The sequence below is a fragment of the Falco peregrinus genome, chromosome 3 (assembly GCF_023634155.1).
Source record: "Falco peregrinus isolate bFalPer1 chromosome 3, bFalPer1.pri, whole genome shotgun sequence".
Classification (NCBI taxonomy): domain Eukaryota; kingdom Metazoa; phylum Chordata; class Aves; order Falconiformes; family Falconidae; genus Falco; species Falco peregrinus.
In genome coordinates, this window is record NC_073723.1 from 117,369,540 (window position 1) to 117,386,768 (window position 17,229).

The 17,229-nt window shown below is 63.0% G+C and overlaps 1 protein-coding gene across 8 annotated transcripts in view; it reads right to left on the bottom strand.

Annotated features, from left to right (window-relative positions):
• Positions 1-16,424, bottom strand: part of MACF1 (microtubule actin crosslinking factor 1) — a 146,020-nt gene extending 129,596 nt beyond the window's left edge. For 7 of the 8 annotated variants that reach the window (XM_055800175.1, XM_055800174.1, XM_055800173.1 and 4 more), the window contains exon 1: positions 16,190-16,424. In XM_055800175.1, coding sequence (XP_055656150.1) covers positions 16,190-16,409 — 220 coding nt within the window. In that variant the 5' untranslated portion in view covers positions 16,410-16,424. Of the gene's footprint in view, positions 1-10,457; positions 10,620-16,189 lie in introns of those variants that run through there. The other variant, XM_055800170.1, reaches the window with a different exon arrangement.
• Positions 16,425-17,229: the final 805 nt, after the last annotated feature.

Here is a 17,229-nt window from a genome sequence, read left to right on the forward strand (position 1 = left end):
AGAAACTTCTTGTACTTCTCCAAGTTCATTTTCCAGCCGAGGCCACCCCGCTCCTCAGCCGGGCAGCATCGGGGTGCCCGCAGCCCCCGGCCACTGTCGCCAGCCCCACCAGCCTCGCCGCCCTTTGACCACCCGTCAGCCAGCTGCCGCACAGCCCTCGCGTTTCCTTATTTGATGAAGTGCATTAAAACCTCCCATGGCCAAGGCCACCCCCCTTTTTGCAAATGAGCCCAGCAAGCGCCCCGCACCATCAAGGCTCTCGGCATCCCTCACCCCACCCCTCCACACCAGAGGTTTCAGGGATTGTATATCCTGGGGATATTTCCAGCAAGGAGCATGTTCAAGGGGACTGGGAGGGGAAGGAAAAAAATAAAACCCCAACGGGCTTTAAGAGTGGCAGGTGGGAGATGGGGAAATCTGAGTCAATGGGCAGAGCGCAGGGTCCACATCCTCGGGGGGAAAAGCCACTGTGGTGACTGACTCTGGGCAAAGCCACCAGAGAAATGCCATAAAGTGGTGGAAAAAAGCGGCCAGGTGAGACCCAGGAGTAGGTGGGGGTCAGATCCCCCCCTGCCTCTGCCCCCTCACGCTGGCAGCGAGGCACTTACAAAGCCCCAAAGGCTATTTACTGGTTTTCAAGGAATTTTTGGCAGCAGGAACCAGCCTGGTGTGGTCTGAGCGCCTGCCCTGCTCACCGCTGCCCTTCAGCAGGGCTGATGTCCACCAGGCACGTCCCAGGACTTCTGACAAATCAAATATTAAATAATCATACTCTCATCAGCATCAGCGGTGTTGAAATGTGCTCGTCACGGAAGGCAGATCACACTCTCCCTGTACCACCCCACTGCCTCTCCAGGAAGATCCCAGCAGATTGAGCAAGACCCACCGCACGGTGCAGGATGTGCCCGCCTGGGCTTCGGCACAGCCAGCACCTCCAGGCAGAGCCGTCCTGGCCCACTCGCGCGGCGTTTGAGCTTTGCCGGAGGGAGAGGAGGGAGAGCAGAGCAAGGGTGTGCTGCAGGAGCCAAATCACCCCCCAGAAACCAGCAGTGGCAGCTCCCTGCGTCTTGGCGGGGTGAGGAGAGCCCACTTGTCCACGGGCAGCGGATGTGCCCATCCCCACGGCAAGCAGCATGCCAGGCCAACACCCCCTGTGATCCATAAAAACGTTAATAAAACCAGTTTGGCTCATCCAAGTGAGCCCAGAGGGGGACACAGGACCCTGCAGGCAGACGGACACCTCTCGAGGGACAGACGGACACCGGCGGTATCGCTTTCCTCTGCGAGCGGAGCAAACCCCGCGGACCAGTTGCTGCTCGTGCCCCCACCAGCTGTCACGCCTGGGAACTGGGGAGCCAAAAATCACTCCTGGAGCTCCGAGGGGGAAACAGGGCCAGGTGGTGAGGTGCCCCCCCGCCCCTCACTGCGATTACACCAGGGCTCTCAGCACCATCCACCGGGGTGGGGTGGGATGGAGGTGACACGCAGAGGACCCGCTGCCATCCAAGGGAGCTGGCCAAGCGCCGGGGACGCGCGGGTCTGCCACAGCCGGGGTGGGGACCCGTTCACCCGGAGAGAGGGAGCCGAGCCCATCGCCGGTGAGCAGCCACATGGAACAGGCTGTGCCAGCCTCCCCGAGGGCTCACAGGCAGGATTGGAGCCGGAGGCGCCTGGTGGGCAGCCCGCGCCTGCCAGCACACCGCAGCCCCGGCATCGTGGGGCTACTCCCGCAGACATCCCCCCCCGTGCCTGCTGGCAGAGCCGGGAGCAGAATAAAGTTGTTGTGAGACGCCAAGTTGTCACCACTAAAAATAGCACAATGGAATTTTCCTCTAAAGAAAAAAATATATAAAAAAAAAGGAAAAAACCCTGCTTCTTGCTGACAAAGGGGCTGCGAGAGAGAAGCAAGGAACAGCTCCACGAAGGGGGCACAGGGGACACCATCTCCTTCCTCTCCATCACCCCCCTGCCAGGAACCAGCTCACATGGCACAGAGAGCTGAGCCCAGCCCGGGCAAGTGGGCAGCACCATCAACACCCCCGTTTTATTTATCTCCATCCTTCCTCTTCCCACCTGGCTGAGACAGCCACCAGACACGGGGAGCAAGCAGCTGCTCCAAACCCATACCACCAGGAAGGAGACATGGCCACCCCGGGCAAGCCCTGGTCCCCCCAGCACCCCAGCTGTCCCCCAGCACCCCCCACAGCTTTGTACCTCCAGAGGGATGGGGGTAACCCCGCACACGCAGGGGGGCAGTGCCTCCCTCCTGCCCCACTCCCTAACATGCCACCCAACACCAGAGCGGGTGGGAAGGCAGCCTGAGACCCCCGAACCCCACAGCAATGGGGAAAAGGGCAATTCCCTCCCCCCCACCCCGAGGGGGTTAAGGGGAAGCAGGTCTGATGCCACCAGACCCCATCCACAAGCATCCTGGCTCCCCTTCCCTGCTGGGAACGCCAGGAATTCCCAGAGCAGGAAGGACTGCTCCAGCTGGCTCAATCAGCACACCGGGGCTGGGGGGAATTGGGGGGAGCCAGGGGGAGCCCCCAGCCCCCAGCATGGCCAACACACACCCGGCCAGCCGAGGAATCCCAGCGTCTCCCAGCCCAGCAACTGCCCTCCGCAGCAAGAACGAGAAGCATCCCAAACAGCCGGCAAGGATGAAATATCTCCACGTGCAGCGTCTGGAGCCACTTGCAATAAAACCTCCCGCGCCGTGGCTGTCCCCACCACCCTTTCCCTGGGTCAGCACCCCACGGAGTGGGGGGTCTGCCCCCCAATGCGCACATGAGTTGGGGGGATGGCAGGGCACCACGCTGCCCTTCCCCACCATCACCAGCAGCGAGGCAGAGGCTGTTCGCGTCATGCCAAGGATGTTGGCAGAGCCAGGGCACAGACGTGTGACCCACGGCAGCGAGCCTGGGATGCAGGATGCATTTACTTTAGGAGAGCCTCACCAGCACCAGCACCACGCCGGCAAGCCCCCAGCAGGGACACGGTGACAGCCACGGCCACGCCAGCTGTCCCAGCATCACTCCTAGTGGTCCTCTATCAACTGAGCAGCGCTCAAACCAGGGAGGTGGTGCAGGAGTGCTAATTGATGCTAATCAATCAGGGGGGCAGCATGCGCAGTGCAGGACTGCCAGGCTAGGGAGACAGCCTGGCCCCGCTCCGCATGGAAAGGAGTTGTTCCCGCTGGATAGTTTTACCAGGACGGCTCTTGTAGCAAAACTGCCCAAGGTCAACGCAAATCTCACTGCCACAGGAGTCCTTGTATACAGTTTCCTGCAGGGAAAAAATAAGCTGCTGGCAAAAGCACTTCTGAAAGGCCACAATGGACCTGAAGAGTGATTAATAAAAAACAGGAGAGAACTTTTTGACACAACCAGAGGTCAACGCAAACATCCCACCAGGACCAAGGGACAATTCTGGGGCCACACAGCAGCAGGGCAGCGGGCTGGGAGGCAGCAAGGGCAGAGCTAGGGCTTGGGAGCAGGACGGGAGCAGAGCTCGGTCTGGCCCCAACCAGGTTAGGACTTTGCCCTCGACCCAGGCAGGGGTCTCTGGCACAGCTTGAGGAAGGGGGCAGGGATCCCAGCAGGGCTCAAAGTAAGCAAGAGCAGAGGCTGGGAGAGGAGAAGACCTATGCAGGTGCTGTAGAGGTGCAAAACACAGCACCCATCACCCGTGGGAGGCTGGCAAAGCTTCCCCAGCACGGTCGGAGCAGAGCAGAGAGGCAGGGAGAGCAGGCGGCCGCCGCAAGCACACGGGCACGGTGCCAGCCCCACGGTCCATGCCGGCAGGCTCGGACTCACCCGAGGGAAACAGAGTCCAAGAGGAAATGAAAAATGGAAATGCAGCGTGTCATGCACAGAAGAACAACAAACGGCACGACTGTGGCCTCGCAGCGCCCAAGCAGCCACCCAGAACTCGCTGGTCCACATCGCTGATAAAGAGGGGAGGGACAGCGGGGCACCCCCGTGCTGCGAGGCCACGGCTGCACGACCGGGCACAAACACACACGCGTGTTCCCCTGACCTGCACACCGGCTCCCCACCGCCAGATCCCGGCTCCCACCATCACAGCCCACTCGTGGCTCTGCTCCAACAGGGCGAGGAGCCCCAGCTCCTCACGCTGGGATCAGCATCCCACTGCTCACCCCAAATCTCCCAAACCATCTTGCCCAACAGCAGCACCCCCCCACGCCGCTTCTCCCCTTCCAGGAATCAGGCTTATCTGACACAGAGGCAGGGCACACATCTCAGATCGCATCAAAGGACTCGTTTTACCACAGCTGCGGCCAGACATACGCCAAATCTGATCGCCCAGCCCCACCACACACCTCAGCAAGCTGATGCTGGAGGATCCCCCTCCCTGGCCCTCAAGCCGGGTGGGATCCATCCAGATGCACAAAACCCTGTGTTATGAGCGCAGAAATGAAACTTCCCAGCTTATTAACACAAGCATCCTCCGTGTTTTGCTAACGCCGCCGCGCAGGGGACCTCCTCAGCAGTTTCCCTCTCCGAGCTGGAGGCTTTTTGAAGACCCCCAAGCCCCAGCAGTGTGTCCAGCCCCCCCCAGACAAGGGCAGCGCCGAGACGTTAAATCTGGAGCTTCCAGCAAGCCTCAAGAAAGACCGCCTGGAAGAAGAAGGGAGAGCTCGAGGTCAGCACCCAGCAGGGATGCTGCGAGCCCAGCCGCTCGGGATGCAGGACGGGGGCTGCGCAGCCAGGGGACCACACTGCCCACAGTGCCAGCGCCCGCAGGCAGAAGCTGCCAGAAAGCCTCTCTCCTCCCCGTGCCGGGGAGCCCAGCACCCTGCCTCCACCCCCTGCTCTCCCACCACCACCCAGCAGCCGCTCTGCTGGTTCCCACCCCACCCGCAGACTCCGACAGGATGGGAAAGGCGTGAGCAACCTGTCGGGGCGCGGAGAGGAGCCGGTTTCCAGGTCCTGCCCATGGAGCGGTGAAGGTTGGCCACACCGTGGGCGACAGCCACCACCAGCCCCAGAAATTAGGGCTCCCACCGCAGCGCCGCTCACGGTGGGCTGCCGTCCCCATCCCACGTGTGCCATCACACCCACCGCAGCGACCGCCTCGGATGCCCTGCAAACCTCAGCTGGCGGTGCCAGGATCCAGCCACGGCACGGAGCTTCTCCACGGAGCGGGGAAGGGCTGGATTTGAGCTCAGGGAGCGGGGTCCCTTCCAGGGCTCCCCTGGCCGAGCGTGGGGGCCGGGAGGAGCCATGCTGCTTCCCGGCACCGCTCGGTGCATCCTCCCACTGCCCCATGCAGGAGCCGGCAGCTGGGCTGAGCCCACCGCCCTGGGAACGGCTCACAGCCCCCTATGTGGGACAGATGGATTTTTATCCAGGCAGCTTCTTCCCACCCAGCCTGAGCTCCAGCGCAGCTTCTCCCAGCACCGAGACAGGAGAAACGGAAAACTGAAGCGTGCCGCTGCTTCACATCCCACCATTTATCCGTTTTAAGTGTATATAAAAGGACTTATCGCCCTGGCGTTCAAACAACAGTGTCAAGACATTGAAAGTTTAAATAAAACCTCTTTTTTCTCCTTCCCTCTGGGAGGTTTCTTGCCACTGGCATCAGCCATGGTATGTCCAGGGCAATCTAAACTTAGCCGACACAAGCGAGACGAGCCTGGAAAGGAGGTTGGCCAGGAACCAGCAGACGGAGGTCAAAGACTCCGGTCTCGCCCCGAAGCATGAGCCGGGAAGGAAAAGGCTCCGAGGGGAATGCGTGCAGGCAGTGCTCGGAAGAGGAGCGAGGGAACAGCGCGAGCCCTTTTCAGACGCTCAGGGACGTGCTGGCCGCTGAAACGAGATCAAAGCTTTCCGGCACGGCACCGTACACCGGCGGGAGTCACGCTGCGTCCTGGTGCCTGTGCCATGTCATGGACAGAAAAATTACCTGTATTATTTTATGTACCGCAGATGCGGCCACCTTGCACCGGCACCCACCGCCCCAGCCTCCCCGCCGGCTTTTCGTCCTGGACCAGCAGCACATGGAGAAGCAGCCGGTGTCCCCAGGGCTCAGCCGCGCTCCTGGCTCATTAGCACCAGGACAACGATGGCAACTGCAATTGCATGTGCTGATTTCGTGACCGGGGATGCTGGCGGTACTGGGGGAAGCATGTGCCTCTCGGCGAGGTGAGCCCAGCCCAGGAGGCACCGTCGGGTGCTGGGGGTGGTGATGACTCCACCACGAAGGCAGCAGAAAGCCAGCTGAGCGAGGTCGGGTGGATCCTCCCACCTGACAAACCACCAGCTTCATTTCCCTGTTGGCTGAAACAAACACCAGCACCTTCCACCTCGGGCACCCAGTCCAGCCATCCTCAGGGGGAACTGGGGCTCCTGCTGCCTTCTTGAGCTCCCCTTTGCCTCTGGTCCCCACTGTACCAGTGAAGCCAGCAACTCCTGCGTGCACCCCACCCCTACCCCCCCAAAAAAAAATAAAAAAAAAAATCAGCATTATCCAGCCTGACAGCTTCCAGCCCAGCTTCCCCCTGGGGCTTGCTCAAGCCAGGGACTCTCCGCTCCGACAGCGCCACTTGGCCACCCCCATTCCTGGGTGATGAAGAGGAAGAAGGACTTCTCTCCCTCAGTGAGGAGTCACCACCATGCCATCAGTCCCCTCCGTGCTCTTGCAGCCCAAGAGGCCTCGTGCAGCCTGCCCAGCACTGCCCAGGAACAGCGTTTATCCTTGTGGGATGAAATCCCGGTGGCAGCAGCCCCACATCTGGAGGCAGCCACATGCTGCCAGGCTGGCAGCGCCACCCGGCTCAAGGCACCAGGCACCTCCAAGACTCAAGACCCCAGCATCGGGGTCCAAACACCTCTAGTTGCATTTCTTATAGCAGAAAACAAGGCATAAGTAGAAAAAAAGAAGCTTCTTCCGAGATGGGCACGGCCAGGACTGCCACCCACCACTGGGAAGGCTCCAGTCCCAAGAGAGAATGAATTCAGGTTCATTTTTACAAGGGTCCTGCACCTCTCCTGCCCACCCTGGGGTCTCGTGCAGCCCCTGGGAAGATTGTGCCCTCCCTAACAGGCACCAGGTTACTCCAACAAGGTGACAAGCCACCCCGTGCTGTCCCAACCCAAACACGCCAGGCCACGTGCCGGGCAGCACGGAGCAGGCAGAGACGGCACAGAGGGTGGCAAAAAACTTCTCCGACACCACAGCTGCAGGCTTCTACCCCCAAACCCCGAAAAGAGTTAACTGTCAAAACGAAAGGATTTCACCAGGATTGATTAGTTAATGTTTACAGTGCTGTGAAGAGGGAAAGCATGACCTGTGCTCTGAGCAGAGCCCGGCAGCGCTGCCTGCACCCTTGCAATGCCGGGTATCCCGAGGGCTGCTCCAGCACAGAGCCACGTGCCCGCTCCCGCTTTCCCAAGGAGGACAGGGAGTGTCAGCACCACACCAAAACACGATGGGAGGTATACGGCACGGGAATGGAGAGCAGCCCCCAAATGCTGAGCGCCGCTCAGCACGCTGTCACCCAGGGGAGGACAGACCAGGGCTTCCCTTCCTTCCCAGACCCTCTGACCGGTGGCTCTGCCATGCTGGTGGCATCCAGAGAGGTCCCTGAAAACTCTCCTGTCACCCCTGTGCTGCTGCCACCATCCTCGCCAGCACCCACAGCAGCAGCACTGCACGTCCCGGCATGTGCCGTGGCACCGTGATCCAGCGATGAAGCAAGCAGGGCTGGAAGCCGCTCAGCATCGTGCCTCCCCGGCACAGCCCTGGGAAACCGGCCCACTGGCTTCCAACTGGGCCAGACTGGTGAAGGTCTCAGCACCGGAGACTTTCCAGCTGCCAGACTGCTCCAGCCAGCACAACCCGGAGGGTACTGTGCCCCCGCAGATGCCAGCAGCTGAATGAAACCACTCAGGGCAGGCACTGGAGCCTACACCCCCCACAGATCCCTACCTTGAGCCCCAACCCCTTGCTCAAACAACCCCCTGGGACTGAGGCACAGCACCGTGCAGCACCCAGGACCGGGTCCCCCAGGAGCGTGGAGGGATGCCCCCGCAGTGCCCACGCCAGCTCGCAGCGCTGATGCAAACCTCCTCCCCCCGCACGCCTGGGAGCGGAGCACCGGCACCGCAGTGATGCAGCACACCTACCCGGCACCCTGGCGCAGCTCTCCTCTGCCTAAGGTGGGTGTTTTTATAAAGCAAGAAATGACGGCGATCTGCCAGCTGGTTAACCCCTGCTCGTCAGGGCGGGAGGGTTTGCAGCTCGCTGCGCCGGCGCTGGGACCCTTCCCATGTCACCCATCTCCCTGCCTCCCGACCTGCCCTGGCTTGCTCAACAGCGGAGGCCTTGCTGCTCAGATTGGGGTTTTTAGGCTAATTTTCTAGGAGAAATAGAGCAGGGCTGGAAGGGAAATGCAGGGAGGCATTGGCAATCCCGGCTCCAGCGGCAGCAAGCGTCCTCCTTGCCTTCCGATGGCCTGAGCCGGTGCCACCAGTGCTGGGTCCTGGATGTGGCAGGTACAGGGTGGCCGCCACCAGCAGGACACCCACCTCACGGGTCTCCCCACGTGGCTCAGTCACATTTCAGTGAAAACTCTCCATTTTTTGCAGGATTAAGAGGGGGAGGGGATGAGCCAGTGGAAAACTTGTTCTGGACAGGAAAAACCAAACCGTTTACAGGAGCTGCGATGGGTAAAAGCAAGGAAGAAACAACACATCCTCCAGCCTGGAGCTCAATGACCCAAACTGGAGGCTTCCACCCAGCCCTGGCAGCACGGGTGGGATATCCCAGGAGGGGTGGGCAGCTGGGAAGGGGTCAAACCAAAAGAAAGGTTCTGTACAGTATAAACACTTATTTCCCCTACACCACACCAGCACCACAAACAAGATCAAACACCACCCAGCAGGGTCATTCCAAGTGGCGACCAGCTTTCTACCACAACCTAGTATAGAAATTAGGTATTCCCTAAAAAGCCCTCCTTCCCGAGGGAACCCAGCCGCTCAGGGAAGGAAACTGAGAGCCGGAGCACGGGGCAGGCAAGGGGGAGCCCAGCCCAGCCCAGCACCGGCAGCCGGTGGTGCTCCAGCTGGACCGGCACATATAGACACTGTAATTTCAATTTCTTTTTTGGAACAAAGCAAAACCGATGCAAACGACAGCTCTTTCCATGCCAGCCGCTGGCACCCGCCGCACCGTTTTCCTCCGCGTCTCCACGCTGAACCCAACTACATCAAAGGGGCTTTTTATTAACAAAAGTTTCTCAAGTACTTGGACAAGCCCGAGTCACGTTATCCAGCGCCTTTCCAAGGCACCCGAAGAGGCTTTTATTCCCCGCTCCCTGTGAAAGAGGAGGGAGGCTGCGCGTTTCTCCCACCTCTGGGAGGTTTGAGTGGCACCCCCTGAATCGGGGAGCCAGGGAATCCATTATTCCCCTTTCTCCGCAGGCAAAAAGGAAAAGGAAACGGGCGCCGCGAGCGCCTGGCTCCTCTCGACTCAACCATCCGCATTTTAAAGAGACTTGGCTGCTAAACTTACACAACGGAGCCCCGGGAGCCCTGTGGGGCTGAAATCTGGGCTCCAAGACAAGTCTATCGCTGCAGCGATGAGAGAAAAAATAAAAATCAGAATGGAAACAGACGCAACTCCCAGAGACAAGCCACTGACATCAAAACTGCACACTCACTGCCGGTACCGACACCTGCACAGCCACCGACACGGCGGCCCCGCGGCACTGCCCGGCTATGGCTTGGGGAGAGGGGTCCAGCCCCATGGGGGGCTGCGGGGACACCGGGGCAGCCGCAGCAGGGGTGGGGTACGGCAGGTCCCCACGTACCTTACAGGAGCCCAGGGTATGGGCACAGCGGTGATGGGTGGTGCGGTGGGCTGGGTGGCAAGGCGGGGGGCTGGGACCTTGGGTGCCCCACGCCGGGAACACAGGGGGCTCCGGGCACCCCACACCAGGGACACAGGAGACACTCATCCCACGGGCACCCCAGGCAGTTCAGATATGGGGACACACGGCCCCCTGGCACCCCACACCAGGGACACCAGAGACACTCAGGCACCCCACGCAGGGGACACCCAGGGCATTGTCCCCTTGGGCAACCCATGCAGGGGACACCCGGGACACCCAGGCACCCCACGCAGGGGACACCCAGGGCATTGTCCCCTTGGGCAACCCATGCAGGGGACACCCGGGACACCCAGGCACCCCACGCAGGGGACAACGAGGCACCCCACGCAGGGGACACCTGGGACATCGCCCCCTCGGGCACCCCACGCAAGGGGACACCCGGGGCACTCGGGCACCCCACGCAGGGGACACCCGGGGCATTGCCCCCTCGGGCACCCCACGCAGGGGGCGCTCACCCCAACCTCCCCGCCCAGGCCGGGCGCACGGGCACAGGGACGGCGCCGGGCTCAGGCCCCACCGCGGGCCCGGCCGGCCCCGGTACCTTTGTAGCGCTCCAGCACGTCCTCGTAGGCCTGGACGAACTCCTTCTCCTGGCTGCGGTTGGCCGGGAGCAGCCCCGGCACGTACCCGGCCATGGCGGCCTTTGTGCCGGCGGCCTCCGTGCAGCTGCCGGCGCGGCGGCCAGGGCCGGTCTGTGCCCGGAGCGCTTCCGCCCGCGCCGCCGCCCGCCGCCCGCCCCGCCCCACGCCGGAGGCCACGCCCACCCCGCCGGTCACGCCCATCCCGCCGGTCACGCCCCCGGGCACCCGCCCCGGCCCCGCCGCGACCCCTGGCGGCGGCGCGGGGCAGCCCCGGGTGGGAGGGGTGGGGCCAGCGGGGTCCCCCGGGGCGACAGCGGGAGATGGCACCGCCCCGCAGGGCTGCCCAGTGCTGCAACCCAGTGCAGCCCGGTATCGCTCAGTGCCACCCAGTGCATCCCAATGTCACTCAGTGCCACCCAGTGCAGCACCCCAGTGCTGCCCAGTGTAGCCCAGTGTCACCCAGTGCCACCCAGTGCTGCCCACTGCATCCTAGTGCATCCCAGTGCTGCCCAGTGCATCCCAGTAACACCCAGTGCATCCCAGTGCGCCCAGAGCACTGCAGCTTAGTACATCCCAGTGTGCACAGTGCAGCTCAGCGCCACCCAGTGCAGCCCAGTACACTCACAGCGCTGCAGCCCAGTGCAGCCGAGCACCTCCCAGCACAAGGGCATTACCTCCCAGCGTACCCCAGTGCACTCTGTGCAACCGAAGCACTGCTTCCCACTGTGCCCACAGCACTGCATCCTAGTGCAGCCCAGTGCATCCCAGTGAACCCAGAGCACTGCACCCCAGTGCATCCCAGCGCACCCAGAGCACTGCAGCCCAGTGCTCCTCAGTGCACCCAAGCAGGGGGACACCCCAGCTGCCCCCAGCCCCCCCACCCACCAGGCTAGGGGCCCCACTCCCGCCCCACACCCGCTGCAGCCCCCAGCCCCCAAGCATGGGGCTCCGCACCCCCCCCGCCAGCAGCAAAGCGGGCAGGGGGCCGCCAGCCCCATGGGCCCCCCAGCAGTGACCCCGGCTGGAGCTGGGCACGGGCCATGAACGGGGCGGCCCCACATTGCCCCATCCCCACGTTTCAGCCAGGGGGTGCCCCACGCCATGCACCCCCCCATCAAAATAAACCCACGGGGTCTTTCAACTCAGCGGAGGGTGGGATGGGGCACGGGGGGCAGGGGGGGGGGGGTGTGGACGGACACACTCTGCTCCAGCTTTGCGGAATCTTCTATTCCAGGCAGGGTTTGGCAGGGATTCACCTCCTGGGGTGTTCTCAGTGGGAGGGGGGGGGGCTCAGCCCCCCACCTCTGGGTCTCCTGTGTCAGAGTCTGCCCCTGGCCCTGCAGCCTCCCACCAGGATGGGAACGGGGTGCAGGGGGTACATGGAGAGAGCCAGGCTGGGGGGCTGGGGCCGGGGGGGGGCTCAGCATCCCCTTAGGGGGGGCTTTGGAAGGGGTGGGAAGACCCCACCAAGAGGCACAGTGGAGCCAGGGCAAACCGCATGGGGCAATGGGGATGGGGTGCAGAGCCAAACCTGCCTGGCACCCCCATATCCACCAGGAACCCCCCTTGCCCCCGCCCCCCCCCCCCAACAGAGCCCACCCAGCAATTCTGCATGGCAGAGCAACCCCCCCCCTCCAAAACAGGGGGTGAGGGTGGCTGTCCCCATGCCAGGGGCCACCCCTGTCCCCCCGCACCGACCCCCCCGCTCAGCCCACAGGGCACCCCCTCACCCCCACCCAAGGCCGGATCCCCAACCCCCTCCCCTGGCAGCCGGGGCAAATCCCGGCCTTTTTTGGCCACTACAAGATGTTGCTTTTTCACCCGGGCTGCACCGTTTCCATGGCAACCCGAGGGCCAGGCTCCGCCAGCTGGGTAACCATGGCAACGAGAAAAGCCCCATCCCGTTCAGCCCAGACATCATGTGTCTCCCCATCATCAGCCAGGGGCCCCCCAAACCTCCCGCTGGCACCCCGGGGTGGGGGGGTTGCACCCCACATCCCTCCGGACCATGGCGAGGGGTCACCGGTGGCAGCCACCATCACCCTCTTCCTCCTGCAGCCCCCAGCCCGGGGGGGGGGGGGTACACAAATCCCCTCACCCCAGCTTTGGAGGCATCTCCCCTTCCCCATAATGCCTTAATGAGGAAAAGTAATTAACGGGTGCGGTTGCATCCCGGCAGTGCCCGTGGGGAGGAGGGTTCCAATGCGGGCGACCACGCCGGTGCAGCGGCCTCGTGGCAGCGCTGCCTTTGTGCCCCGCGGTGCTGAGGCGGTGCTGAGCATCCCACCGGGCACTGCCGCCTGGGATGCGGCTCCTCCGGCTCTGCCCACGCACGGGGTCCTGCCGAGGCCGGGGCTGGCGACATCCATCTGACCCAAAAACGTGTTCCCAGGGAACGGGGAAATCGGCGGCAGGCAGCTGGCCCCGGGAGCGCTGCCCAAATCCTGCCCCGGCCCCACGCACGTTTCTGCTCCCAGGGCGGCGGAGAATGGGGGGGTTTGTCCCCGTGTCCCTCCCTCCGCTCAGCCACCGCGGCCTCCGCCAGCGGCTCCAGCCACGCTCCGGCACGACAAAGGGCTCCCAGGAGCCTTCGCACACAGCCCCAGCGCGGCCCTCGGAGACCCCCGTGACACCGGCCTGCTGCCTGTCACCCGCTCACCCCTGGCCCCCTGGCACATCCTGCACCAGCACCACCCAGCATGGCACCAGCAGCACCCCAGCATGGCACCAGCAGCACCCCAGCACCAACACAGCACTTCACCAGCATCTCCTCAGCCCAGCACCAGTATCACCCCAACACCGCAACAGCACCACCCCAGCATGGCACCAGCATCAGCCCAGCACCACCCTAACACTGCACCAGCATCACTCCAGCACCACACCAGCAGCACCCCAGCATCATCCTAACACCCCACCAGCATTACAACAGCACCGCATCAGCATCACCGCAGCACCACCACCCCAGCACCCCACCAGCACCACGCCAGCCCTGCAACAGCATCACTCCAGCACCACCGCACCAGCACCCCAGCATCACCCCAGCACCCCACCAGCACCACACCAGCAGAACGTGACCCCTGGCAGGACCAAGTGCAAAACAGGTTCAGGATGAGAGAGCCTTTTCTCCCAAAAGCGGCCCCCGCCCCCCAGCCACCATCCTCACCCTCTGCCAAGCGGCTGGAGCGAGGCAGAGCGACGCGGGGCCAAGGGCCAGACTCTGACCCCCCATGTCCCGCTCCCCCTCTGCCTCCCCCTGCCACTGCCCTCCAAGGAGATGCCAACAAAGCAGGGAACAGCTCCAGAGGCTGCCTGGGGACCCAGCCCAGCACTCCTGGTGCCAAAGGTGCTGGCACAGAGGAGCCTGGTGGGGGGAGCAGCATGTCCCAGCCCCCCACACTGCAGCACTGGAACCTCCTGCAAGGTCCCCACAGGCACGTCCCCTCCCTGGGCACAGCCACATGCTCCTTTCCTTGGCTCTGATGGCCAGAAGGGATGCAGATACTGTGTCTATATATGTATATATGCACCCCCACATCTGTGTGTCCCCCCAAAACCAGCTAATGCTCCTGCACCACCTCCGCAAGGTCCACAGCCGGGCGCAGGACAGGACTCCCCAGCCCTGCACGATGCCCAGGCTCCATCCCCATCGCTGGGCTGGGTCCCTGGTGTGCCCCTTCCCAGGGTCCCAAGAACCTGAGCCCCATCACCAGGCACACTGAGAGGTGTCAGCTCCCCCACGACACATCCTGCCAGTCCTGAGTCCCCAGCCCAGTCCCTGAGCCCTGTGGCAGGACCAGGCACCGGGGCGGCCGGCACACTGCCGACAGCCCCGCTGAATAATGCAAGGATCTGAATCAATATTACAGCTCATTTTCCAACCTGGTGACACAAAACTGTCTCCAAACTCTTTCTTCCCAGCTCAGCACTGTCTAGCTGCACCTCACGAGTTATTTTTAATGGGGAATCTGCATGAGACCGGATTCTGTGACATCCCCCTGCCTTTAATCATGGGCTGGATCCAGCCAGCATGACGACAAGCGCTCGGCATCCCGGGCAGAGGGGGAGAAACACAGCTGGGGAAATGGCTGTGCCTCAGCAGGGTCCGGCCTCGGGGCGCAGGAGGGTGCTCAGCACCCAGCAGGATGGGACTTTCAAGGCAGAGCTGGTCCATGAGCTGTAATGGGTATAGTGGGGCCCCGGTAGCCCAGTCATCTCCCAGCCCTTGGCAGGATCCGGCCCTGGGATGTAGGAGGGCACTCAGCACCCAGCAGGATGGGGCTTTCGAGGCAGAGCTGGTCCATGAGCTGTCATGGGTATAGTGGGGCCCCAGCAGCCCGGTCATCTCCCTGCCCTCGGCAGTGCCGGCATTCGGGGCAGGGCCAGCCGCACCCTGCACATTTGCTTCCCCCAGCCCCAGACAGCGTGTTTCCAAGAACCATCATTTGAATCAACTGGTTCTTCCTGCCCCAAGACGCCCGTGAGCCAGGACGGCACAACCCGGCGAGCGGCACCACGGCACGGCCAGAGCCCCGCGCAGGGCAGGCAGGGAGAGCAGGCAGCCACCATCCCGCTGCTGCTCCTGCCCTGGTGGCACCTGCCCGTGTGCAGACACACACAGGGGGCCGGGGACCCCCCAGCTCCCAGCCTGAGTCCCGGCAGGGTGCTGAGCCCAGTGCCAGGGCTGGGTTGCCAAGGGCTGGCAGGGGCTGGCAGGGCAGAGAGGCGCCTCGGGAGCTCACCGCCCTTGCGCACGCCCCTGCCAGCAAGATGAAAGCCAGGCCTTGGGGTTCCCTTGGGGTGACAGCCGGGAACAGCCCAGCCAGGGCTTGGTGGGGACCCCTCAGCACGGCCCCGAACCCCCGTTTCCTCTGGCAGGGGCAGATCGAAGGCCGCCAGGGTGTGAGGAGAAGGGGCCAGACCCCAGCAGCACAGATCAAAGCCCCCGATGGTTGTTTGTCCCGGCTGAAGAAGCAAAATCCAAAGAAAATCCAGGCTCCGGTGCCTGGGGCCATCACCTTACGCAGAGCTCCTCCATCCTCCCGCCCCACCATCAGCCATGGTGGGTCCATCCCTGTCTTCCTGTCTTTGTCTCTCCTCCCCATCCCCGTCCCTTCCCCCGGGGTGTGACAGCAGCCGGCGGCAGCATCGTGGCGAGGGGAGGCGTGGGGCAGTGTCCCCTCGGCGATGCAGCAGTGTGGGGATGCCAGGGCGTCCCTGTGACCGCAGCGATGGGGCTGGGCACCACCACAGCGAAGGAGCAGCCCCAGCTCCATCAGCCGGGCGGGAATCACAAGCCTCCCAGGGCAAATTCCTCCCTGGAGTCTGGCCAAGGGCATTGTTCCACCAAGGAGCCATTTAGTCCTTAATTAGACATTTTAATGTCACCCCACCTGAGTGTTGGAGGTGCCCAGTCATCCCTTAACCCCAGCGTGCTGACAGTCCAAACAACCCAGGGCGAACCCTGCCTGGACAGGACAAAGCCATCGCAGAGCCACCCACCCACCCCAGCCCTCGGCCACCAAAGGCCACCCACATCCATCCCTGCCCTCGCTATCCCATCCACCCCCATCCTTGGGGAGCAGCAGGGTACAGGGATGACCCCAAGACCATCTCAGCCACCGCGGGAGGAGCCCGGGGAGCCTCGTCTGCCCGTCCCCGGGGGGACTCACTGCACGACAGGGCGCTGCCTTACCTGCAACCCTGACGACAGCCCTCTCGGCCGGGTCCAGCACCGAGTCCTGGCTCTTCCTCTTCCTCTGCTCGTGGAGGGGTAAATTCCAGGGCAAGGTGTCCCCGGGGGGGCAGGGGGAGAGGCTGCCCGAGCGCTCACTGCGGTAGGAGCGCTCGCTTCGGCAGGACCGCTCGCTCCGGCAGGACCGCTCGCTGAGCGTCTCCTCGTCGGAGGACGACATGGCCCACAGCGCGGGCAGGAGGGTGGGCAGGACGTCCCCACGGGCAGCAGCCTGCAGAAGGAGCAAAAGGGCGGGTTGATGCCGGGTGATGCCAGGTGATGCCGGGTGATGCCGGGCCGCCAGCCGTGGCTCCCTCCCTGCCACAGGTGCGGGGGGTGATGGAGAAGGGACCACCGCACCACAGACGTCTCTGCCCTCACGCCTGTGCCCAAGCACCCTCTTGGGCAGGTGAATCAGCCCTCCCAGAGCTCCTAAACGCAGCCCCAGTTTCCCCCTTGCTGGTCTGATGGCCAGGGCTCCTGAGGACAGGGGTGGTGGCACGGCCACCCCTCCACCAGCAAAGCTCACGCTGGCACCCCCGGCACCGTCTCACTCCCCCAAAGCAAAGCCCAACCTTTTGGGTTCGATTTCTTTGTGCTCAGTACAAGAAGCCACGGGATCGGCGCTGCCCTTTGTACCTGCAGTTTTGCCCTTCTCAGGCTGGGAACAGTTTTAAAAAATCCTATGAATCGCGGTCGGGGAAAATGGTAGGGCTTTCTGGAGCACACAGGGAGCGAGCTGTGCCGCGTACACACGCCGGGCAAATAAGCACCTTGCATGAGACATATTTAAAATAATTCTCATTGTGTCCTCTAGCTCGCCCAGGAAAAATGCACATGAAATGATAGAGACTCCTACAACCGCCGTGCCGCGGCAGAGGAGCCGCCTCCATCGCGCCGAGCCTTTCCTTATTATCATCATTTAATGAGCAAAACATGAACAAAGAAACCCAAAAAAAACATTGCAAGAAAGGGAGAAAGGATTCCATGAGTCATTCACC